The sequence below is a fragment of the Aplysia californica genome, unplaced genomic scaffold (genome assembly GCF_000002075.1).
Source record: "Aplysia californica isolate F4 #8 unplaced genomic scaffold, AplCal3.0 scaffold00117, whole genome shotgun sequence".
NCBI lineage: Eukaryota > Metazoa > Mollusca > Gastropoda > Aplysiida > Aplysiidae > Aplysia > Aplysia californica.
In genome coordinates, this window is record NW_004797387.1 from 1,120,479 (window position 1) to 1,146,737 (window position 26,259).

Below are 26,259 nucleotides of genomic sequence, written 5' to 3' on the forward strand. Positions count from 1 at the left end.
CATGTTAAAAAAGGTGGGGGGTCTTCAATGTTTGTTCTTTGCTGCCTTATAGAGTTTTGTCTTTGGCAGGGACAGGACGAAGCAAAAATTATGTAGTTTGGGACATTTGAGGAGCAGATGTTGGGCTGCTTCATTGACGTGGCCACTAAGCAAGCATATTGGTCATATGTCTGGGCTGTTTCTGTTCTTGTGATAATTGAGAGATGTTTGCTGTGCTCAGAGGCAGAATATCACCACTGGCACTTACAGAAAGGTTAAGGAAATAAAGACATGTAAAACAATGCCAAGCTGAACTCAAAGAAAGCTGAACGATCCTTTGTCCACCTTGCCCCTTTTATAAGTATCTTCAACTTTTCACTTTGTCTGGAATGTTCTGGAATAAGATGATGACGAGAGACTTTACCGCTGAATTCCCCACAGTTTGAGCAAGCCATCGGAGCTCTTCCTAACGCCAAGCTGCCTGTGGCTAACCAGCTGGAGCAGGCTATTTCAACCATCAAGGGCAATGTCAAGGTCATCCTTGATACCCAGGCTGAAATCAAAGTTGTGAAGATAGTGAGTTTATAAAGCTGTTCTATTGACTACAGCTTTTTGTGTGTGTCATTTATAAATTATACTGTTTCATGGAAGTCTCTTTTGTAAAATATGTATGTTTTATGTGATATTGGCCAATGGCCTTAGATATTGAATACAATAACATATTAACTACAGCTAGAAGTTTTTATTATTGATGGAAGGCCCACATATGGTGGGAGAATTGTCAGTTGTGAAACTATTTTTGTTGTAATTTTTTTTACATAGAAATCTTTTGTAATGTTTAAATCTGTATGTGTTCAGGTAATTTTTTTTACCATTTTCATGTTCAGCAGTGGTGAAAATGAAAAACATTGTTTTCATATTGTCAGCTTTCTCCCATCTGATCGATGCTTTCAAGCCAAGGACTTGATTTTTAGGTGTTAAAAATTTTTAAAATTTCAGAATTGATAAGTAGGTCGTTTCTTTGGTGTGGTTTGCTTCTTCTTATCTATGAAACATCTTGTGTCCTTATCTCTCCTTTTTTTTTTCTTTTTATGTTACTTTCTAGTAACACCTCTTATCTTCCGCACTTATGTGACTTATTTGTGTTGGAGGTGGTGTTAAACTCTTACTAAAACATTAATAATGCTTCTACCAAAAACTTTGTCTTTGCACATCATCAGAGGAATCAAGAGCTGGAGAAACAGCTGAGAGACTCAGAGCGAGGCATCATCGAGAGAGACAAACTCATCTCTGAGCTGCGCCTACGCATGCCGGCAACGGCTGACCGCGATGAGATCATCACGAAGGCGCAAGCCAAGGTGCAGCAAGCGGTGAAGCGGCAGGAGACAGAAGGCTCTGACTACGAGGGTCAGCAAGCTCTCAGGATTGCCCAGAGCACCGTGCACAGTCTTCAGGTTGTTGTCTAGGGGCTGTCTTTTGACTGGAGATTTGCTTTTGTGGAATTGTATGGGGGGAAAAAAAGCCCAAAAAATGTATAATATAGTGGAGTCAATTTACACCAGTCACAATCATTCAGAAAATGCGGTAAAACTGATAGCTAATAGAATCTAGCAATCTTTGTAAACTGAAAACACAGCTAAACTGAAGAGAATCCGGTGATGTCACAGATTTTCGTTTAAGAAGACTCCAATTTAATTTTGTGGATGGGATTTGAACATTTCTTCTGCAGTACAAAAATTCACTTACATTTATCTAGTGAATTGTAAATATGACACCTTCATTCAAAGGATATCTCAATATTTCCCTGTTGCATCTTGTATCCCTGAAATGATCAAAACTGCTGGTGGGGGAGGGGGGAGGGGGGGGGGGGGTAAAATCACCTACTAATTAAAAAAAGACTCTCTAGTTGCTCTCTGGTTTCACTTCTGATTTGTGGTACTTATATGACCTTATTGTGTTGCAAGCGCTGTGAAACTCTTACTATATCTTTTTTTTAAATGTCCCTGTCCACCACCAGCAACGTGTGAACCAGAAGGACGAGACTATCGCCAAGTACCAGCAGCTGCTGCGTCAGGGCCGCGAGGACATGGTGGAGATGAACAAGCGACACGAGCAAGAGCTGCGCGCCATGCAGCAGAAGCTACACGTCAACACCGACATGGCCTTCACCAAGTTCAAGGATGCAGCACGGGAACTCATTAACAAGCAGACGCCAAGCAAGGGGATTTCTGCTCAGCAGGTGAGCTTGGTTTTGATTTTGTGTACTTCCCCATATGTGAGACAGCGTGGCTGAATCAGGCTCTCGTCAAAATAATCAAAGTGAAGAAACTTGCATTTTTCCGCAGGTTTGCGAATTTTTATCCAATTTTAGTTGTTTGGCTCAACATTTTTCATGCCTATTAAAGAACTCATTTTTGTGTGGATTTTTCTGAAAAACATTGATTAAAGGCACTAAATATGTAAATTTTCAGTTAACACAGACTCTTAAGAAATAACTTATCTTTGGCAGCCATTTTCTCACTAATTTTACCTCTGAAAACAGGTGACGCCCTCCTCCTTCATTCGCTAATATCTCGATTTGTATTCAAGATAAATGGATATTTTTTTCATCCACATAAAGACAAGTGAACAAGCTTTAAGATGATACCAATAACTCTACATGCCCAAAAATTGACGAGAGCCTGATTCCACCACGCTGCCTCACATTTTGTCTTTCTTCCTCCTTTTAGGATTTTGAACGTTGCCAAACATCAGGTGTGGTGACAAATGAGAAGTACAGTTCTGCCCCATGCTGACAAAATGCCAATTTTCATTTCTGGTGCCAAATTTTTTAATTTGCTAAATCACTTGTGTGAAAAAAACCAATGTGAAACTGTGATTAGTTTTTTAATAAATTAGAATTATATTTTGGAAAAACGACTTTTCTTTAGTGGTTACACTATCAAAATGCCTTTTTTCTCGAAACTACTGTGAATAAAAAAAGGCGTTCTGTGAGCTTACGGCAGAGTTGAACCTACCCTTACTGCCCCCTGTCCAAGACAGTCACCAGTCCTAATGGAGAGGGACATTAAATTGGAAGGTCCCGCCACTGTTACTGTTGATACACTCACACTTTGAAGACAATAGCCTGTGTAAATGACTACTTCCGAATTCCTTCACCTGACCTCTACTGTCGTTTATTTTCCAGCTGAACAGGTTGAATGAACTGGAGGACACTGTAGCAGAGCAGGAGAACAGCATCGCCGCCCTCCATGAAAAGATACGAGAAAAGGAGGGAGAAAATCTCAAGTTACGGGCCAGCCTAGAGGTGGCGAGGAAAAATTATGAATCAGAACACAGCAGGTATATGGATTACTTTACAGCACTTGTGTGAATGTAACAAAGGAAGGTTGTAAAAGCGAACTTTAACACTACTGGCATGTAATCTCCCCCCCACTCAAAAAAAAAAGGCTATCTACACCCGCACAGTGTTGCAGCACTTTTCGAACACAAATCAGAAACACAAATTTGCATATTATATAGTATGTATGATATAGCCTGCCTTTTTAAAATTTAGATGAAGAAAGTCATATTGAGAAATCGTTATGAATAATAAGGTTATGCTTTTTCATTTGACCCAAAACATTGTATTTTGAAATGTTGAATTACCAGAATGCACGTCCTCAATGAGTGAAAGTTGATAAGTTACTATACAATAGGTCTTGTACTTGTAGTGTACTCTAGCTACAAAAACCATGCTGGGTTAGTAAACAAACACAGGACAACACATGATAAAAAGTAATGACATTACGACTAATTTGACTCTTTTTCAAGTTATTCTCAAAGGGACAGCCTATTTTGAACTGGTTTTGGTTTCGTTTCCATGAACAAAGGATTGTACTGGTGTGTTTTGTCTTAAAAAAATAAGCTATTCGAAAATTAGCAGACTTTTGATTTTTCGCTAACTGGAAATAAATTTAACTTAGGACTTACTACAATAAATGAACATGTTTTATTAATCTACTTTATAATGTGCTTCTTTCCACACAAACAAAATCCTCAGACTGACAGAGGAGCAGCGGGAGATGCTGGGAAGGAAAGAAGGGGAAGTTGGGGAAGTCCACAGGGAGAACTCAGAGCTGCGGCAGGAGGTGAAGGTGCTACAAGAGGAAATCGAAGCCTTGAAGGAGACGGCCCAGCGTGGTCCAACCAGCACCATGAAGAACATGGTAGAGAGGCTGAAGAACCAGCTGGCACTGAAGGAGAAGCAACATCAGGTGAGAATCGGTTACTCTTTTAAAAAGATATTTTGAATTGTTTTTCGCGACCGCATAAGGTCATATGAGCTTGCAGATGAAAGCAGATGACAGAACATTATTAGAGAGCTGGAAAGGAGATAAAAGGTGAAATTTTTTTGCGAAAAGAAATTTTTCTGTTGCTTTCAGGTTTCAAATCCATGACCTAGATCACGAGAGCCCCTTGGTAATTCCCTCCCTGCCACACCCTTTCCTCATTCTGCCCAAGCCATTTTTTCAACCATTTTTGTATTGAGATTGTAATTAGATACAATTTCTCCATTAAAAACAAAATTCTGAGAAATGGATGTGTTTTACATCAAATTGCTGGGAAATCAATTTCCTATCAGACAGGTCAAAGAAAAAGGTTATCTGAGCTTTGAAAAATTGTTTGTGAGAGAGTCTCATTCATCCCTGAAGGAAAATCTTGGTCCTAACTCAAAGGTGTTGAGCAACCCGTCCATCTGATTCTATGTCCCTGTTCTTTGCGTGCAGGCACTGAGTAAGGCGTTGAGTTACCTGCTGATCTGTTTCTATTTCCCTGTTCTTTGCGTGCAGGCACTGAGTAAGGCGTTGAGTTGCCTGCTGATCTGTTTCTATTTCCCTGTTTTCTGTGTGCAGGCACTGAGTAAGGCGTTGAGTTACCTGCTGATCTGTTTCTATTTCCCTGTTTTCTGTGTGCAGGCACTGAGTAAGGCGTTGAGCGACCTCCGAGCAGACATGGTGACCCAGGCCCAGGAGAACGTCCATGTCCACGCTCAGGAGTCGGCTCAGGAGAAGAACATCCAGAAATTGATCAACGAGCACACCAAGGAGATATCCGTATGTGTTGTTTTGTTTGGTAATGTTTTGTATCGTAGTTTTATTTTGTTTTGTAGTTTTATTTTGTTGTTTTTTCTTTCTTTAGATCTGGTAAAAAATTACTTTTCTGCTGGATCGCTGTCTCCCCTCAGCCTGGATTTTCCTTGACTAGTAGGGTCCAAGTCACCCTCCCAAATGATCTAAATACTAATGATACGGATGTGCAACACTTACTTTTACACCCCCCCCCCCTCCTTAATAAAAAGGAAAAGTTTTATAAAGGATGTTCTCTGCAGTCTGTCTTCTCCTCTCATGGTGGTCTGAGAATGACTGTGCCAGTTTAAATCATTGACGAAGGTCAGGAAGTTTTAGTTCCACATCATTTAACAAGCTGGTATTGTAAAGCACCTAGAGCTGTTTTATATGGGAGTGGCCCCCCATAGAAATTGTGTGCATTATTATAGTAATTATTGCAATAATAATAGTAATGATAATAAAATAATAATTATAGTTTTACTATTATTGTTCTTATTATTATTGTGGTTGTTGGAAGTAAGATTGAGTGTGATTCACTTTACGATGTACAGGAACAGCTGGAAGAGCAACAAAGTGCTGCAGAGAGATTGAAGCGTGAGCTGAAGAAGAAGAAAGAAAGTGAAGGTTTGCTGCAGACGGAGCTGGAGGACGTGAAAGAGGAGCTGGGTAAGATAAGATAAGATAACAATTTAGTGACCTCCACAAAGAGAATTTGCTGCAGCATGGTAAATACATGCTTGCATATATACGCTCATCAACACACACACTCTCTCTCTCTCTCTCTCTCTCTTTCTCTCTCTCTCTCTCTCTCTCTCTCTCTCTCTCTCTCTCTCTCTCTCTCTTTCTATTTCTATCCACCCATCTGTCTGTCTGGCTGGCTTACTTGTCTCTCTGTCTGTCACTCTTCTTCCCTCTGTCTTTTTCCCTCCACCCCAACCCCTTCCCCTTTCTCTCTTGTTCTGTCATATAAAGATAGATGATTCTCAAACTAAATGTGCATTGCCAAAATTTTGTCACAGGTCGCAAGGAGAGGTCGGTGAACAAACTCAAGTCTTCCAAGTCTCGACTCGAGACTGAAGTAGATGAGTTGGAGAAGAAAGTGGAGAGACTGACAGCTGCTAAGAGCCTGGTATGTTTCTTCTACATCAAACTTTAATGTCACAAAAATAAGCAATGAATAACTCTTAACTATCAAGTCTTGCTAAGACGAGAATGTCATTTATTTGACAGAGACAGAACACAATGTTTGATAGTTATGTGCTGTCACATCTAGACTATTGAATAACGGACAGTGGTGTTTTTAAAGTGTATGTGCTTGTTTTTATGTGTTTCTGAGTGTGTGTGTTTGTGTGTGTGTGTATGTGTGTGTGTGTTTGTGGGTGTGTTTGTGACTGTGTGAATGCTTCCTTCTTAAAGTGTTCCCCAAAAAAGCTCGTCTTCAAGTGTTGTCGAATGACCAGAATGCTCATCCCGGATGAGTTAAAACAACAATAGCTAGGTATTGTATTCTGCTTGGTTTTAGTAAGAGTTTTACAGCTCTTGCAACATAAGTAAGTCATATAAGGTGCTGAAATGAATTTTTCTGCAGAAAACTGGTGACTTTGAGAAGCAGCAAGAGCTAGACGAGATGAGACGTCGCTGCCGGGCGCTGGAGGAGCAGCTACAGAGGCAGCAGATGGCTGAGAAACCTCTAGAGCAAAAGGAAGAGAAGACAAAGGTAATTATATTTCATTATCAATTATCTGTCATTAATTATATAAATTATAGATTAATTTTAATTATTAATAATTAATGTTACTATTATATTTTTATTATTAAATTATTATTATTAATAATATTATTATTTTTATTATTAATATTTTAAAATAATTAAATATTAATCCTTTTTTGTTTTTTGTCCTTGATATTGTCTTTGAAATTGTTGTGTTTGTCCAGATGCCCTCCCTCGTAAATACAGTTGAATGCGCCGTAGAGGTCACCTCTTCGTAGCTTTCACCTGTGCTGACCACCACTGTTCTGTGACACCTTTACATTTCACTTTTCGTTCCATTGGAAAATCTTGATTAAATTACCAGCTTCTTGTTTATCCGGAACTTGAGAAGGCACAATTTATTTTATTCCTGCCCATGAGCATTTTTTTTCTCTTTTATATGTAAGTAAATAAATTCTTGCTGTAACTTTCCGTGCATCTTTTACGGTGATCTTAGTTTAAAGAATATTTTTTTCAATTGAGTATATTTTGTTTCGACTCTGTGGTAGGAGTGGGGTTTTTTTTGTTTTCTTTTAATCCTTATTTTTAACTGTTTGTTTGAATACAGACGGAGGACACAATCCGTTGGGAGGAAAGCAAGAAATGGCAAAGAACGATTGACAAGATGAAAACAAAAATAAAGGAAAAGGATGCGGAGATTGAGAACTTGAGTCGAACTGTGGACAGGCTCAAAGCCACTCTGGAGAGGTAAGTCAGTGTTGAATCGGCCGTCGAATTTGTTCAAGATGCCATCTGTTGTTGAGTAGAAAATTGGTTTTCTCAGACAAGTTGATGTCGTCTTGAACAGTTTATTAAACAGCGTATAGCACTGATAAAATATATATATATGTTTGGCACGACACGGTGGAATCAGGTACTTGTCAATTTTTGGTCATGTGAAGTTATTGGTATCATCTGAAAGGTTGTTCATTTGTCTTTCTTTCGATGAAAACAATATCCATCTATCTTGAATACAAGTCGAGATATTTACAATTGAAGGAGGTAGGGGTCGCCTGGTTTCAGAGGTAAAATTAGTGGAAAATGGCCAGCAAAGTTTAATTATTTCCTTAGTTTGAGAGTCCGTGGAAACAGAAAATTTACACCTTTTGTGCCTTTAATCAAAATTTTTCAGTGCTATTCACCACAGAAATGTGTTCTTTAATGGACATGAAAGGTGATGAGCCCCCCCAAAAAAATTCAGTTAAAATTCCCATACCTGCGGAAAAAATGCCACAGTTTCTTCAGTTTCATTATTTTGACGAGTGCCTGATTTCACCACGCTGCCTCACACAGTGCCAGATCTGCGACAGACATCGGCAATCATGGTTTTCCATTCATTCCTTTGCTTGGATGCTTTCAAAAAAGCTAAGTTTCCCTGATCTTTCCCTGTTACCCATTTGTTTAGGTTCCCTAAGTATGTTGTTCTGGGCCTACCCCTGCCTCGCTTGCCCTCAATTTTGCCAGTTAGAGCCAGATGTTCAAGACCCTTATATATATATATATATATATATATATATATATATATATATATATATATACATATATATATATATATATATATATACATATATATATATATATGTATATATATATACATATATACATTAATTATATTATATTAAAGAAAAAACACAAGGAGGTAAGTGAAAAGTGGCCATTTGTGCTAGTGACTGTCTTGGACAATTGACATTTAGAGCTTTTTCGAATGTACATGTGCCCAGTGGTTATACACATGTGGGCAGACTGGTGCCCTGGTGGCCTGGGATGTGTATGATGGCCCGGGAAAATCTTTTTTTTTTACATTTTGAATTAACTGTGACATGAAAAAAAACTCATTTTTTTACCCCCATTGAAGTTGGAATTATTGCAAATCATGCTATTTGATAGCCCTGCTTATTTCAGGTCAAAAAAACTTAAGAGTTTAAATTTAATAGAAAAGGCAGTGGAGGGAGGCAGATATTTAATAGATATTTGAGAGTAGAGGTGTGTTTCAATAGATGTGTGTGTCAGGGGACTGAAGAGTGGAAAAGGCTAACTGATCCACCAACCGCCTTACATCACTGATACATACAACATCACACATGCATGCAGCAGGTCCTTTCTAATAGTAAAACAGCATCTATTATTGTCAGTTATACATTTGTGATATTTGAATTGGTTTTATTTGAGCTGTATTTTCTTTCCTTTCTCTTTCCTCTTTCTTTCCTCTAACATAATATGGTCAAGTCAAGTGTACTGCTTGTGGAATGAGCTATTTGTGTCCCAGGTCGATGAAGTCAACAAATAAACCCAGTTTAAACCAGTCGCTTGAATATCTGGAATTTAAAACACTGGGTAGGTTAGTAGCATACCTCCTGGCTTAAGCGCTTTCTAGACTGAAGAAGAAGTAGAAGAAGACGAGGTAGAAGAGGAAGAAGAAGAAGAGACAATGATTATAATAATAATAATAATGATTATGATAATGATGATAATGATATCTTTAAATTGTATAGCACATATTCACACTACAGCATGTTGTGATCTCTATTCTGACTGTGTTTTGGCTTTCTGTCTGAAACTAAAAGCAGCTGCCTGACCCTTGACAGAGGTCTGCCGTTGTAAGGGAAAACGACGAATGGTCAAAATTTTTCTATTTTTTTATTTTTATATATTTCATAGAGTATTTAATTCTGCATCTGATGGTGTAAAAATTGTAGTCATGTCCTAATCCGTTGTTGCGTAATTGAGAGTTCGTCGTTTTCCCTTACACTGGCGAGCTCCGAGCCAGAGCTCAGTGTAAGGGAGAATGACGAATGGTCGATCGGTCAAGGATCACTGCTCGCTCGGCGTTGTCCCCTGGTCTCTGCCGCTGGGCAATGAAGGACAATTGGTCACTGTTGCATCAGTACAAACATACTAGGCCTTGTTAGCAAACAAACACACCACCACCACCCCCTCCCCCGGAGTACCGTGGACCAGGTTTATAAGAATGTATCACTTAGTGTATCTTTCTGTCTGTCTTCACGCATGCTGATGGTGTGAATTGACAAGAGCAGGCAAGAGAGAGGGGAAAAGGGATGGGAACAGGGGAAAAGGGGTGGGGATGGGAGGGTCCAAAAAGTATTTAGGGAGAAATTTATTAGCACTGCATATTAATGTACGCCAGATGTTCACAGACTAACGTCATGTTGTTAGTTTGCTGTCCAGTCATTTGACATCCCAAATCCCAACGATGGTTATAGTGCCGCAATTTGTCTAGCACGTGTCACTGGTCGACATCATTATAGAATTACCAAGCAATTAATGACACTGCATTATGAGAGTAAATTTCTATGTCCAACTTAAAAAGTGGACGTATTGTGGCAACACCTAGTCATGCTTTACACTTTACGATTTTTTATGATTGATTTACGTTACGATCGAGTATAATAATGTCTAGCAGATTCAAACTGTTCTTGTCGATCTCTACTTTGTGGTATTTTTTCCGATCCCATCAACTGAATCCTTTATTTAAGGGTCCCCTTTTTTTAAATAAATACAATGCGTCGCATTACCTCTCCCGAAAGCGTTTGTGATACAGTCTTGTCAGATTGTAACATTTCTTACGAGAAAGTTTGACTTTGCAATGATCTGATCGTATTATTGACATTGTAACATTATTGATCCAATTGGTCGTGCAGGGAAAATTTTGCAATGAGCGAAAATTAAAGTAAAACTCGCTTCTGAAGAGAATACAATAAAGAGATATCATGTAGACCAAATTTTGGTTCCGAATGAGACAGTTTTTAATCAAGCTGTTGAAAATGTGTGCACTTCTGATTTGTACTCTGACTGTGTAGTATTTAACCAAGCGAGAAAGGGAAACGAAGGACGTTTACCGAGTTACAGTTGGGATATAACAAACACCTAACTTTATACGTATAATAGCTAGTTTGTATACGTCTTATTTTTATTTGTAGTAACCAGTACACAGTCATTACTGTCAATAATGCGTCACAACTAACCATCGCCTACGCCCATAAACGTTCATGAGTGTAAGGGAGAGCGAGAAACCGTACCATTCGTCGTTTTCGCGTATATCGCAAGGTTCACCTGCGGGAGCGCAATGTAAGGGAGAACGACGAATGTCGAATAACTTTGCTGCTTTTTAACCTAAACCATTCAAACTTTAGAAACTGCTTTATGAACACCTCAATCAGATATCTGGTGAATTACAGCTTAAAAGATTGAAAAATAGAGGAGTTATAAAGTGAAAACAGGTTTTGCCTCTCCTGAAAAATTTGCCTCGCTACCTGCGCTGGACCATTCGTCGTTTTCCGTTACGACGGCAGAGGTCTGGGTTATAAAAAAAAAGAAAGAAAAAAACTGCAGGTGCGTGTGTGAGAGAGAGAGAGAGACACAGAGAGAGAGAGGGGGGGGGAGAGAGAGAGAGAGAGAGAGAGAGAGACCCCGCGCGAATTCGGTTCAAGGGAAGTAATTCATGTCACGCATATATCAGTAGCATAAATTATACTTGCTCCCCTTACAAAGAGAGGGAAGGGAAATCACTCTCACTGTTTATTCTTTTGAAAAAAGGAAGTTCCTTGATCACCAGGGACGCTTGTACAGGCTTGCTGCTAGATTTCGTTTTCCCTGCGCGAAGATAGGATAGGTGGACTTTATAGGAAGTGCAGACTGACTTGTATGATTGAAACAATTGTTACATGCTGTAGTGCTTGGTGCATGACATAGATTAGATGACAGGAGTTGCAAACATTTTGTGACTGTGATTGTGTTACTTACTGAACTCACCCTGCTGCTGTTCTTTCGTTCAGCGGGTTCTCCGATTCAGGCTGGCCTCGGTCTCGGTACTTGAACTTACTTCATTTTGTATTGCAGTCTTTTGGTGTCATTGCACATAGCAGTTCTTAGTCCCTATTTCTTTTGTTTTGCTTTAAAAATGTTCCTCTCTGTAGTGCATTGATCCTATTCGTACATACGGTGAAAAAGAAAAGAAAAATAAATAATGGTAATAATATAATCTAGATTCTAGATCTAGAATCTAGATCTAGTAATAATAATAATATTAATAATAATAATAATAATAATAATAATAATAATAATAATATTTTTTTGAAAAATAATAATAGTAATAATATGAAAAATAACATTAATATGAAAAAAATAATGATAGTAATAATAATAATAATAATAATAGTTATAATAATGTGATAGTAATAATAATTATTTTTATTGATCATGATGATGATGATGATAAGGATAATAAAAGTATCAGTTTTATTATTATTATGATTATTATTATTATTACTACTAGCCTATTTTTTTTAATGTCTTAATTTCTTTTTCTTCCATGTCTTTTATTATGCTTTTGTGTTTATGCACTTGAAAAACAAAAAAGAACTTAAAAGTTCAAATCAGTCGGACTGCAGTGGCCAGCTGCACCAATCGGGTCTCCCTCTCACTTCTCAGTCAGCTACAGTTAAAATAGAAGCTTGAGCAACATGATACTCCTGTTGCTGAGTGATTAGTGAGCTCATGTTCACAATAATGCCAAGCGTGTTTGTAGAATGACACAACATTTAGTTGGGTGGTCACTGGGGTGTGTCCTGGAGCACTGGCTGATAACCGTAGCTCAAAAACAGGGCACTGCACAGTGGCAGCTGGCAATAGTGTGTGGATTGTGTTTGTGATGTTGTGCAGTGCAGGCTTATTTATTCTTGCATTTATATATTAATTTTATTTGTGTTCACCATTGTAAAATGAATTTCCTGAGGGAATCAATAAAGTGAATTTCTTTTAATGAATTTTGTTTTTCTAATATGAAACTTCTATTTATTTCAGGACTAGCAGGGACACACGTCCGATACAGAAGTCGTCTGCTGTTCCAGTGAGTGCAGCGCCCCCTAGTGGACGACCCGACCATGAGAAGGCCGACCTCAGGGAAACGATTTACAAGCAGCAAGAGGAGGTGCTCTTTGATTAACTTTCGAAATAATTATCATTTTGTCAGTATCATTCCACCAGGGCCAAAGTCATTCTTTGAAGTTTTGAGAACATTTTCAGAAAACAAGAACACTGAAATCAAAACCACGACTTGGGTACTCTTAGTTGTTCAGTTAAAAACTTGGAAGGAATGTTGAAACAGAATGAAACTTTATTATAAGATTCCACTTGATATCTTTATTTGATGATCAGCTTTATCTAAAAAACCCAGAATTTGATTGTGGGTGATTGTGGAATGAGCCTGATGGCATTGTCAGTGTAATAAATAGCATTGTCATATTGTGGGAATGTGATGTGAGTTTGAAGTGCGGAAACTACATTATATTTATCATTTTTTGTTGCTCTCATGTTTTTGTCGAGTATATCTTTGTTTCGATTTGAATTTCAAATTGAAATATATTAATTTAAGCCGTGGTAAATTGTTTTTGTTTTAATGCACCTGATTTAAAATGAGCTGAACAATTTTTACATTTGACAAAAAAATTTAAGAAACATCTGAACTTGCTGACCTTTTGCTTGCTGATCGGGATATAAAGTTTTATTTGTCATTTTTTACTGGTTGAACCCTTTGATAGTAATTGTAATGGGTGGTAAGCTGTTGCTCAGGTGGGGTTTGCTCCTTCTTTCCTATCGAACATCTGTCATCCGTATGTCTCTTATTTTTTTCTGTTAATGTTACTCTCTAGTAACACATCTAATCTTCAGCACTTACCACGGCGCACGAAATCAGCCGAAATTGCGCCTTTTAGTTGCACCGCAGCTCCCGCTGTCCGGAGGTAATTAATCACCCCGCCCGGTACCTGTTGACCTTTTTTATTTGGGTCTTTTGACCTCATCGCACCGTTATAAACTGGGATGTGTTCTTGATAAAATTGTCTCATTTACTACCTCAATTACAGTGGTGCCGTTAGACCGACCAAGTAGTTTTATTTTTATAGACTTTAGCAGCACCATTTCTCCTCCTCCTAAAGAAAGTCCCAGTCTTCTCCGTTTTATACCAGGTGTTCCCCACGTGTCTGTTTGCTGCCTGTGTAACACGCTTTTCTCATTTCGAACTGAGAATAAATAATCATTTGTTGCGACAAAACGGTGCATTGAATTTTTTTGGGATTAGTATGTGCGTGTTCAGTAACAAATCCTGTTTTAAGTGTGTAAATTTCAGTACTACCGCAGTTGTGGTTGTTCAGTTACATCGGATTAATGTGTTGGGCCCGCGAATTTACTAACGTTATTGCCGTATACAACGAAGACCTTAAAATGGAGCACAACCCTAAAAGTCATGTATCCGCTTTAAGCAGTCTGTTTAGAGTGTGCGGAAGACTGAACATTACAGGGAAGCAGAGAAAAATTAAATCCTTTAAAAGGCGTGTTTATGTTCGGAAATAGCCAGTAATCTCTTCCTTGTTTTTGGGTGGAATATCAAAGATGACACTAGTGACAAACACTCCAAATTTATGTGTTTGAAATGTTAAAAAACGATCTATGAAGCTAAACTTCGAAATAGTGCAGTGTCCCTACAAACATTTGATGTGTTTACATTGAAGACTGTGATGCGAAAACATGCACAGTCTGTGAACAGAAAAAACTGCTCTCTCTTGGCTGTGCCGCAGTAAAGCAATGTGACCCCCAGTCTCACTACAGCAGTCAAAAAACATACTCAAACCAAGCTAGTCCTAGCACCAACATTTCTGAGACAGACACAACCACACAGAGTACATGTACCCGTGCTCTCAGCACACTCAACACACAAAAAAACGACCCACACACAGTACAAGTCAGAATTGCCACACCAACCCTCAGTCTGTTGTCCCAGTCAGTGACCAACTCGTAGATGTACAACATGCAGACACAATGATTTAGGACATATGTGTACATATAATAATAAAACCTATAGAGCCTACTCAATAATTCGTGTGAAGTTAAGCGAGGGAAATGTGTGGATATTTACGGCAAAGTGATGCATAGATCAACCATTTTGAGGTTACGGAAACTTGCGGTAGCAGTGAAATTTGGTGAGAAGATACCCTTAAGTATTACGTTTGTGTCCCTCAAAGATGAACTAATCCTGATGCTCAGTTTTCTAATTATCGGCGCTCATTACGTCATAACTGGAAACGCTAACGGGAATCAGACATGACTATCTTGCACTTTCTCTTACAACTAAACCGACCAATACTGATTCACTTTGTTATTGAAATATCATGGGCAAGGCTTGGAACTTCTGATTCCCTCATGCAGTGATGTCTTTCAGTCAATATTATTGCGTTAATTAGCGCTCAATTCAGGATGAAAAATACGATTTTCTAAACCTCCCGCGCGGTCATGCTGACCGAAGAATGCCCAAGCGATGACCACGCTCACCGTCAAAGGTCAGCGCAGCACTAGCTACCTGATTCTCAACTAAAGTATCCTGTTTCTGTGCGCCGTGTTACATGACCTAGTTTTGTTGCAGGTGTTGTAACACTCTTACCAGAATCAAACTGATACTAATTATTTATTTAAAATTGTACGCCTGTCTTCCTGAAATGCAGATAAATGCCTTGAAACGTAAGGCCATGATGAGCGAGGACGCGGCCTTCAAGGAGGTGCAGATGAGGAACCAGCACCTGAGAGAACAGCTGGAGCATATGGAGCGAGCGCTGGCAGCCAAACCACAGGTAAGTGCCTTAAACTGCGTCCTTCTTTCCTATCAAAGATCTGTCGTCCTCATCTCTCCTTCTTTTTTGTGTTTGTCACTCTTGTTCAGCACTTATATGAACTAATTGTGTTGCCAGTACCTTAAAAATTTTTTATCAAATAATAAAAATGAAAGACGACTGCATCAATAGTTGGTCATTGTTTGGCTTTTATACCCTTTCAAAAGTCTTACGTTATAATAATAATAATTGACCCTATCAGATATGGACATTAAATCCAGAGATCCTGTCTCTTTAGCAACTTAAAGTGTGGCACATTAAAACAATTTCTTTGCTTGCAGGATGCCGGTGTGGGGGCTGCAGAGTACCAGCAGCTTTTCGGCAAAAATCAAGATCTTCAAAGAGAAGTCATGAGGTTATCAGAGGAGAACCTGGAGTTGAGGTTTGAAGTGGAAGGATCCCGTAAGGACATTCCCAGGCTGAAGGTATGGCACTTCAGACTTGTAGTCACTTTATTGATTAATCATAAATGATTGTAGATACTTTTCACCCACATTGACTCAATTTATTAAAGAACACATTTCTGAGTGAATTCATCTTCGGATGCCAAAGACTCTCAAATTAATGAAAAAACAAAACTTAGGTGGCCATTTTCTGGCTTATTTTACCTCTGAAACCAGGTGACCCCACCTCCTTCAATGGCCAATATCTTGATTTGTATCCAAGATAAATGGATATTTATTTAATCGAAAGCAAGACAAATGAACAAGCTTTAAACAGATACCAATAACTCCACATGCCCAAAAATTGGCGAGCGCCTGACTCCACCAGGTCATGACACATTTTTAAAAAATTTTAAAGCTTTATAAGTAGTAGTTAGAGACATGAGCAGTTCTTTGAACATAAGTTTCTCTGATCTATTCCTTGCCGCCAGAGGCCCAACAGCTCGTCCTCTTACATAACTCATCCACATTTGGCTTGATGGAGGGGTGCACCATCACTAAATATTGATGTCAAGTTGGGGCAGCAAAATATCTTCCTTTAGGCCTCGATTGGTCTGTGGACCGCAAGTTTAACACTTTGGCACCCCATCTCGCCGATTGGCGATGTTTACCACCCATTTCCTTTGGATTTTCTCCAAAATATGATGGCAAAGTGTTAAGAGTCCTGATTTAGATAATTTAAGAAGCTGACTATCCAGATCAACCCAGTTTGTGTGGGATACAGTCCAGCAGACATAAGAAGGTATTTGATAAAACAACTTCCCGACTTGGGGATGAAACTCCAGTGCGTGCAATGTTGGAGAACCAGATCAGTACACCACAGCCTCCAATAGGCACTTTGTGAAATATGTTTCCTTGTTATAATATTATGTGAATGTAGTATGTGCCATGTTTTAAAATTTGCCTTTACTGGTGTCTGGTGTAGTGGTTGGGGCTTTGTCATTGCACGCAGGATACCCGAGTTTGATTCTTGAGTAGCAAAAGTTTTTATCGGATATCTCTGTCTTTCTGCTGGGATGTTATGTCCTTTTTAGCGTGGTTTGGCTCTGACAGGCATGGTCAAAGCATGCCTCCTAAATTGTGTTGATAAGGGTGTGAAAACGTTTACATTTTCTTTTTCTTTTTTTTTTCCAGGAGCGAATTGAGGATTTGCAGAGGTATGTGGAAGCTCTGAAGTTTGAGAATGGCCAACTGACCGGTGACTCTGCTAGATCTAGTCTATCCAGCATCAAAAGGGTAAGAGTTGGTTGATGGGTGCTCTGGTGGGGTTTGCTTCTTCTTTCTTATCAAATATCTATCATCATTATCTTTCCTCCTTTTATTTGTATGTTACTCTCGAGTAACAACTTTAACCTGTGGCTCTATGTGACCTAATTGTTTTGCAAATGCTATAAAATTCTTACAAAAACTATACTATGTTCTATTGCAGCTTTGCTGCTGGCTAAAATTTTCCTTGCATTATTTTTCTTGTAATTTCTGTTGAGATTATTTTTTTTTAACAGTGTTTTTAAGCAACTGATACTTTTTACCTAGGAAAACAGCATCTTTTTTAAAGAAACATGGATGACAGTGAAGAAAAGTCAGGCTTTCAAAGTTTGTACCAGTCGGAATGTTATGTTTCACAAAAGGCTGCAAATTTGTTTACCACAGAATGTCATGGACAGAAAGGGAGAGGTGGTTAGGTGAAAACAGAGTTTTTTTTGGTTTTTTTAAATGTAAGCGTTCATTTTTAATATCCCCTCCCCACCCCCCACCCCCCTCGTTCCTTCCACATACAAACAACTTAGATCATTTAGTAGACAGGTTTCAGCTATGCCTGTCTGGGCTAACCAGGCCTGAAAGGAATGCAACGTCCCAGCAGAAAAACTGAGGTAATCAATACAAATGTATCCTCACACTCGAAATTGAACTCAGGTCTTCGAATAGACAGTGAAAGACCTAACAGCTACACCATAGATACCGATACTTCAAGACTTAGAAAAATGGAATGTCCCAAATGAATTTATTTTTCCCCCCTCCTTAGATCGGTGAGAGCGGCAAAAGCCAGAGGGAGCTGGAGAAGACGATCGCGCTGCTGAAGAAAGTGGTGGAGCGTCTGCAGGCGGAGAACGGTGCTCTGAAGAAGGCGCCGGGCGTGGTGAGCCAGGAGCAAGTGTCTCTCTTGAAGAGGGAGAACGAGGGACTCAAGGTGAGAGTTTTTTTAAACACTTTATGTCCGAGGGGGGCAAACCCACTTTGTGAGGGCCCTCTTTTGGTACATAATTAAATTAGGCATTAAGTCAAAACAAGTGAACCTTTTTTTTTATAGTTCATCTAATGAGTGAACTCCTGGTAAAAGAGGCCTGTTTTTGGTAATTGCCAAAATGTAATTTAGTGTTTATAGTTGTCGAAAAGGAATGTGCCGGAGCCGGCTTACCGGCACAGCGGTTCTGACCGCGAGCCGCTGGGAGCCTGAACATGTCTCCACAATTTAGATTATTTAAGGGGCGGGCTTTGACTCTGCATTTTCCAACATAATACAATGAAATCATATAAATACCCCTGACAGCAAACGCTATTTGTTGTTAGTGACATTTGGAGAGTTACTATCTGTTTCAGATCTGGCACTTGGAGGATGAAAAGGAGAACATGAGAACCGTTTTAACTGTTTGTTTGATCAGAGTCATATGAAGGAGGATGAGAATTATTTTTAAAAACCTTTTTTGTTTGTTTGTTTGTTTACTTGACCAGGGTCAGATGGAGGAGATGAGGCAGAGCATGGGTCTGGAGCTGAGTGAGAGGTACACAGCCCAGCAGAAGGGCACGGCCAAGATGATGACGGACTTTGAAAAGCTCAGGAAGGAGCTGGCCAAGGCATGTGTATATTTTTCGTCTGATTCTAACTGTGTTTCCATCAAATCAGGCAAAACAATTTTTTGAAACCCCCAAAAAACGTTACTTCTTTCGTATTATCTTCCAGATTTTCAAAAAAAATTGTGCAGAGGGTATTTTTTGCTAGTTGTTTGTGTATTATAATATCACCAATTGTAACAAGTCTGAAAAACAGTCAAGATAATGCAGGACTTTGAAAAACTCAGGAAGGAAGGGGAGCTGGCAAATGCATGTTTGTACAGTCGACTACTATTGGGACTTGTAAAGAAGGAATGCTGGGACTCGAGAGAAAGGTCTACAACACAAAATCTGACACAATTCTTTGTAACACCGGCGGTCCTCAGGGGTGTGTTTTGTCACCAGTTTTGTATACTATATATACCAACGATCATAGAAGTATTTATAAAACAACACGCTCAATTAAGTTTGCAGATGACTCCGCTATTATTGGATTAATAAACCTTGATGAAAAAGAGTATTTAGATGAAATATGTAGGTTTTTTAAATGGTGCAACTCAAATTTTGAACCTCTCAAAAACAAAGGAAATGATTTTTGATTTTAGAAGAGAAAAACCAACAATCCCACCACTCGTAATTGAACAAGAAACTATTGAAATCACGGATTCATACAAATATCTTGGCCTTACAATAGACAACAAATTTACATGGCAAAACCACGTAAACAATATCGTTAAAAAGGTAAATCAGAGGCTGTACTTTCTGAGTAAACTAAAGTCTTTCAATCTGAATCCATCCATCCTTCAGATTTTCTACACCACCACAATAGAAACTTTGATAAATTTTGGAATCACTTGCTATGGTAGCAATCTGGGAAGGCAGCACATTATAAAACTAAATAAGTTAATAAAAAAGGCATCAAGAACAATTGGTAGAGACCTAAGTAACTTTGAATATCTGCACAAGACAAACGTTCTAAAAAAGGCGGAAATAATGCTTAGTGACCATAGCCACCCACTGACATTGGAATTTCAACTATCGACCAGCAGTAAACGATACATTTCCAAAAAAGCAAGAACAGACAAATATAGAAATTCATTGGTATCAACTGCAGTGAGGTTACTGAACACACAGTGCTACAAATGAAACAGAGAGAGAGAGAGAGGGAGAGAGAGAGAGAGAGAGAGAGAGAGAGAGAGAGAGAGAGAGAGAGAGAGAATGAATGTGTTACGGAACGGGTTGTCCCAGCCCGTGAGACATGTATTTACTTGGCATAATGTCCTGTCTTGTTGTGCGTTTGCGTGAGTGCTCCTTTAAGTCTAACTTTTGTAACGTCAACTGCCATTGTTAACGACCAAGACAAATTTCTCCCTGCGAGATGAATAAAGATTGTCATTGTCATTGTCATTAACCAAAGATTAATTCTAGCGAGTTCAACACAAGCGGAGTTGACTGTATATCGTTAATGTTTGATTCTGTGTGTATTCACCAAATAAGGTCAAACACTTTATCTTGGAAGGACTAAGAAATTTCATTCGTGTTGTCTTCAATATTCACTCAGAATTTTGTGTGAGTGTTTTCTCTTTCATTTGTTTATTATAGCATCACCAATTGTAATTACGTTCTGAAAAACATAATTTCTGACAAAAGAAATCTTTGACCGAATTGAGTAGATACATGGGCAAGAGTTGGACATCAGCCATATACAGAGATAGATGGCAAGAGTTTTAGGGTGTTCTTCCACCACCTTGTGCTACACAAAAATGGCACATAGAGCATCTTATGAGCTAATCAATATCCCTTTCTAGTGTCTCTATCCCTCTCCCTCGAAGCCAGTATCTCTCTCACACACACACTCTCTATCTCTCTCTCTATCTCTCTCTCTCTCTTTCTCTCTCTTTCTCTCTCCCTCTCAGTCTGTATCTCACTCTCTCTCTCTCTCTCTCTCTCTCTCTCTCTCTCTCTCTCTCTCTCTCTCTCTCTCTCTCTCTCTCTCTCTCTCTCTCTCTCTCTCTCTCTCTCTCTCTCTCTCTCTCTCTCTCTGTCCTTCTGTCTTTTTGCTTCCCAGAAAATTTAGATTTGCGATTTCTTCTTCTTCTGTCGCTTCCTCTTCCTCTTCTTCTTCTTCTTCCTCCTCCTCCTCTTCTTCCTCCTCCTCCTCCTCCCCCCTCCTCCCCCCCTCCCCCTCCCCCTCCCCCTCCCCCTCCCCCCCCCTCCTCCTCCCCCTTTTTAACTACTACAATAATTATTATTTTTATTATTATTATTATTATTATTATTATTATTATTATTATTATCATTACATCCCACAGGAGAGGGAGGAGAACGAGCGGCTGAGGGTGAAGTATCGCTCGCTGGAGGTGCAGGGAGAGCACCAGGACAAGGAGCTGAGGGACACCAGGTCTCGGCTCGAGGTGGAGGCGGCCAAAAAGCCCAGCATCGCCGCCATGGATTCGCAGGGCTGGAAGTCAGCGGTGCAGACGAGGATGTACGAGGAGAAGATTCGCAGCATGGAGTCGGACTTGGAGAAGAAAGTGAGGATTTAGACGAAGAAGAAGGATAAGAAGAATGAATTGGAAATAGAAGAAGAAAAATATTTTACTGAAAAAGAAGAAGAGAATTGTATGTAATGATGAAGATGGAGAAGAAAATTATAATGATAAAGAAGAAGCAGAAGAAGATTGAAGTGAAAAGAAGAAAAAGGAAAAAGAAGAAGATTGTTATGGGAAAAAGAAGAGCATATTTACTTCAAGAAAACAAAAAGGACTGGTACACTAATGCAATAAAAAGAAAGTAAAGAAGTGTGACCTTTTTCAGTGATGCCCTTAGAGTGTTATCATCATTAGTATTATTATTATCATCATCATCATCATCATAATCATTAGTAGTAGTAGTAGTATCATTATTATTATTATTAAATGTTATTGTTATTATTAATATTAATTGCTTGGATTATCCACAGAGCAAACAGCTGCAGGACACCAAAGTGCTGCTCAGAGATGCTGCGGAGAGAGAACAGGCCTTGATCCAGGAGAAGGATGAGCTTCTGCAAAAGGTTTCTTTTTAATGTCGTCATTTTGACACAATTTTGATCATTTAGAGAAAGGAGAAAGATGAGCTTCTACAAAAGGTTATGTAAAATGTAGACCTGGTTGTTTTTTTATGTCTCCATCTACACAATATGTATCATTTAGAGAAAGAAGAAAGATGAATTTCTATAAAAGGTTTTTTAATGGGTTTTAAAAAAATGTAGATATGTTTTTATACCCCCATTGAATCAATTTAGATCAATTAGGAAGTGGGCTTCCAACCCTGCCTGTCAGGGCTAACCCGGGCTGAGAGGGATACATCATCAGATTAGAAAGACCCGGGTAATAAAAATCTCTCTCTATATGGGAATCAAACTCGGTTTAAACGGCATAATGCGTAACTGCTACAAGATAGACGCTGGTTTAAAAGGTTTAATTTATTTCAATAACCCAGTAGGCAGATGGAGACACAGTCGAACCTGTCCATAGCGGTCACTTTAGGTCCCAGTGAAAAGTGACCAGTATAGACAGGTGGTCACTATGGACGTGGTCTGAGACATGGTCAATTACCAGACTTGACGAAGTCAACAAATGGTTCAGTCTAAAATTTTGATTAAAAAAAAAATTTTCCATTTAACTTTCTTCAAAATTATAATCTTCTATATAAGAGTTTTGTGCATTGATTGAACAAACACACTCAGTCCGAGGATGGGTTTACAGAACTAATTTTCACCAGGTTTTGGGATGAACTAATCACAAAAAATGACTGATCGTGGCTGCATTAGACAGGAACCACTATAGATAGGTAACAGATACAAGAAAAACTCAAGGGCATCGGAGGAATAGTGGCTATCTTTACAGGTCACCACTATGAAGATGTGTGTTATTCTGAAGTTTCAATCTCTTTTCAGGTTTCAATTTTGGAAAGATTCCCAGCTGGTAGCGGGGCCCTGGACAGTAATCTCACCAAAGATTATCAGCAAATCAGGTGGAGTATTTTTATAGTGATTTTTATATACTCTCACAATCTTTGTCACGACATTTCCAGCTTACTTCCCTTTGTTATAACGTTAATAAACTTTATTTGTCGGTTAAACATCGAGATTAAAACAAAAATTGTTTTCGGAGGTTACATTTTTTTTTCTGTAATGTGTGGAACAGGGACTTAATTGTGTGCAGAGATCAATTTTCAGAGTACACTGTATGTCTCCCCCCACCGCCAAGTTAAAGATTTCTCTCGCTTTATCTCTTGTCTCTCTCTCTCTCTCTCTCTCTCTCTCTCTTTCTCTTTATCTCTTCCCCTTATTCTCTGTTTCTCTGTGTCTTTCTCCCTCCCTTCCTCCCTAAAGCACTTGGGTCTTCAACAATTTCCCCTCTAATAAAAGTGTCGGCGCCCTGTGCATATTGTTCCAGTTTTGTGGGTCTGTCTCCACCTTTCTCTGCCTTGTTGTTTTTTACTTTTTCTGTACTTCTGACCTCATGGGTGAGTGGTTGGTTGGTGCTCTGGTGTGGTTTGCTTCTTCTTTCCTATCAAACATCTATCGTCCTTATCTCTCCTCCTTCTTTTTTGTGTTTGTTAACTCTCTTGTAACACCACTAATCTTCGGCGCTTATATGACCTTATTGTGTTGCAAGTGCCGTAATACACTTACTAACACTAAACTGATCCATGGTATTCCATTTTAGTGCTTTTCTAGAGATACTTTCCATCTATTAGTTGTATGTAATGACTGTCTTTTGGTTTGCAAATGCAGCTTTTTATGTTTTCAGTAAATTTCACAAATTACCGTTGGCATCTTTGTAAAGAGAAGTTTCTTTATTTTTTCCTGTATGTTTCTTCTACACAGAGTACGTGTTGAGAGGCTGGAGAATGAGAAGAAGGAGCTTCTGAATGAACTCAGGCTGGCAAGACAACAACAGTCATCAGCCGCTGCCTCAGACCCAACTCAGGTAAGTTAATTTTGCCTACCCAAATGTGGCACTGTGATGTCTGCCTGATAGCGACCCCTTTGGAAAACAAGCACTTGTTGTTGCTAAGCGGAGGTTGCTGTTAACTGAGTTTTCAAAGGTAAGGGAGGCTGTAAACTTCAAACATAATCTTAACCCCCCCTCTCCTCCTTCTCCCCAACTCACCTCCACCCCACCAACCCAGGAAAGTGGAGAAAGTGAAAGTTCAAAGTTTGAAAGTCCATCTCATTGTGAGTATAGCATTTCTTTGACTTTACACAACACAGGACTTAGCTGGGTTATCTATAGGATCATTTGCGACGAAGGAAGTACGAATTTTAAGGAACACAACAAAGGAATATTATTCTTTTTTAATAAAATTGTGGGTTTATCCACTGTAGTCTTCATAAGTTGTTTGCACAAATGTTTTTTCTCTCCCAGGTGACGGAAGACGTGGTCAGCAAGGCCAGTGGTTATGACCGCATCACCCGAGAAAACATTGAAGTGCGCATGGACCTGAAAGCAATGGAATTGGAGAAAGAAAAGTACAAACGAGAAGTAGAAAAGGTTCGTGCTTTTTCTGCAAGTCTGTAGAGCAAATGTAATAAGCCCAAATTAGTGAATTTAAAAGAATGAAATTACCTTAAGTTAATCTGTGTTATCGGTTGCATGTGCTCAAGAAATAGTTTGTCAAAATTCCAATTTTGAAGGTTGAAAAGAAACTAGAAAAGATACATACTGTAGGTACAATTGTTAATAAAAGAATGAAACAGTTGTTTTTTTCTCTGCTGAAAAGCTTTGTTTTTTGGGCCTAGAACATTTAAACAGCTTGTTGACAAATTGCATTTTATAACAATTGTTATTTTTTTTTCTTTGTTGCAGCTGAAAAAAGAACTGGGCAACTTTGGTCCTGAATTTTTCGACGAAATCGAAGACTTGAAGTACAACTACAAGCAGAGCGTTCAGAGAAATGTTTTGTTGGAGGAGAAGCTCAAGCAAGTGGCTCGGCAGTTTGGAGTGTCTATAGACATCCCTGGCTTTGACTGACACTACTAGATGGTCTCTGTATATCTGTTTGTTATTATTATTTGTTATTGTTCTCTTTATGTTAATGATCTACTTAATTTAGAATTTAACTGAGGCAGCCAACCGGGGCAGGCCTGCTCTATGACTAGTTGACCGGTGCTCTGGTGTGGTTTGTTCCTTCTTTTCTATCAAATATCTATTGTCTTTATTAAATCTCTCCTCCTGTTTTTATGTGTTTGTTGCTCTCTTGTAACATTTCTAATCTTCAGCACTTATATGACCTTATTGTATTGCAAGTGCTTTAAAACTTTTACAAAAACTAAAAGGCCTGCTCATTTCAGACTTTCAAGTGCCAAACTGTCAGTTCAGTTGAGTGGTAAGCATGTAACCTCTGGACTGACAAGCCCCTCACTGTTAATATTTTCATTTTCTTTTTGTCTACATTCCGTCCCTCCGTAAGTCATGAGTTGATGTCTCAGGTTTTGTAACATTATATATATATATATATATATATATATATATATGTATATATATATATGTATATATTGTACCAGATTCTATTAATACGCACTTGAATTGGCAATTATCTAAGAAATTTGTTAGTTCAAGTCGTTCGCAAAATGTTAATACTGGACTCATTCCATTGTAAAAAAAACAAATGCCTGGCACATCTACTTCCTTTTCCAAAACAGTTCACCTCTTTTTTTAGTCCCGTGACTAGCAGAAGAAGAGGTAGTGTGAAATGCCTTACTCGGAAATGAGATAAAGCTGTCTATGGTCATAGGGTTCATCCCAGGGGGCCACTTTCATGTGTCTTCCAGGATAGTCATTGACAATGGAGTCTGCTTAAACATAATAGGATTAATCTGAAAACAGCAGTAAGCTGAAAGGAAATAAGATCCTTGATTATTTTTCCCTTTTCATTTGGGCAACCTCTCTGAGCGGGAAACAAAGCTAAACTGAAGAAAATCCGATGGTCCCGCACTGTATATTAAAATGTATTATTATATAATTGCAAATAATGAAAACTTGACATAGTGAACTTATTTTAGTTCTTTATCCTCTTGAAATAGATTATAATTCATACGAGATTTCATTTATTTAGAGGATTTCACTTTAAAAAAGAAATCTTGAATGTTTTTTTTTGTTGGTTTTTTTGGGGGGTATGGATTTGTATTTTTAGTCTGTAGGAAAAATACCCATTTTGCTCCAAGATTGCCACATTGAAATCTCATTTGCTCGACTGAGTGAAAGAGATGTACATATTCTAAAATAACTAAGTATATTTGTGTGAGGAAAGTAAAATAGTACATTCCTCAAATCAGTTTTCTAATGCTGCTTGCTACTGTGTATGATAAATAATGTGCCTGAGTGACAACCTGTGTTTGTGTATACACCAGGCTGGCATAAATATCTTTGTGTGTTTGTCATCTAGAGAGACATGTAACACTGGTAACTGATTGTTGA

The 26,259-nt window shown here is 38.7% G+C and overlaps 1 protein-coding gene across 1 annotated transcript in view; it reads left to right on the plus strand.

Annotated features, from left to right (window-relative positions):
* LOC101861115 (centrosomal protein of 290 kDa) overlaps nucleotides 1-25,019 on the plus strand; it is a gene marked incomplete in the record, with an annotated part of 63,803 nt that extends 38,784 nt beyond the window's left edge. Inside the window, 22 exon segments of the mRNA XM_005095958.3 lie at nucleotides 421-555; nucleotides 1,200-1,433; nucleotides 1,997-2,218; nucleotides 3,167-3,321; nucleotides 4,022-4,235; nucleotides 4,938-5,075; nucleotides 5,642-5,756; nucleotides 6,110-6,219; nucleotides 6,679-6,807; nucleotides 7,409-7,548; nucleotides 12,661-12,787; nucleotides 15,354-15,479; nucleotides 15,800-15,943; nucleotides 17,096-17,197; nucleotides 17,985-18,149; nucleotides 18,692-18,814; nucleotides 21,103-21,324; nucleotides 21,753-21,845; nucleotides 22,731-22,807; nucleotides 23,667-23,769; nucleotides 24,208-24,333; nucleotides 24,649-25,019. Of these exon segments, the coding sequence (XP_005096015.2) occupies nucleotides 421-555; nucleotides 1,200-1,433; nucleotides 1,997-2,218; nucleotides 3,167-3,321; nucleotides 4,022-4,235; nucleotides 4,938-5,075; nucleotides 5,642-5,756; nucleotides 6,110-6,219; nucleotides 6,679-6,807; nucleotides 7,409-7,548; nucleotides 12,661-12,787; nucleotides 15,354-15,479; nucleotides 15,800-15,943; nucleotides 17,096-17,197; nucleotides 17,985-18,149; nucleotides 18,692-18,814; nucleotides 21,103-21,324; nucleotides 21,753-21,845; nucleotides 22,731-22,807; nucleotides 23,667-23,769; nucleotides 24,208-24,333; nucleotides 24,649-24,813 (3,165 nt within the window).
* Between the last annotated feature and the right edge of the window lie 1,240 nt (nucleotides 25,020-26,259).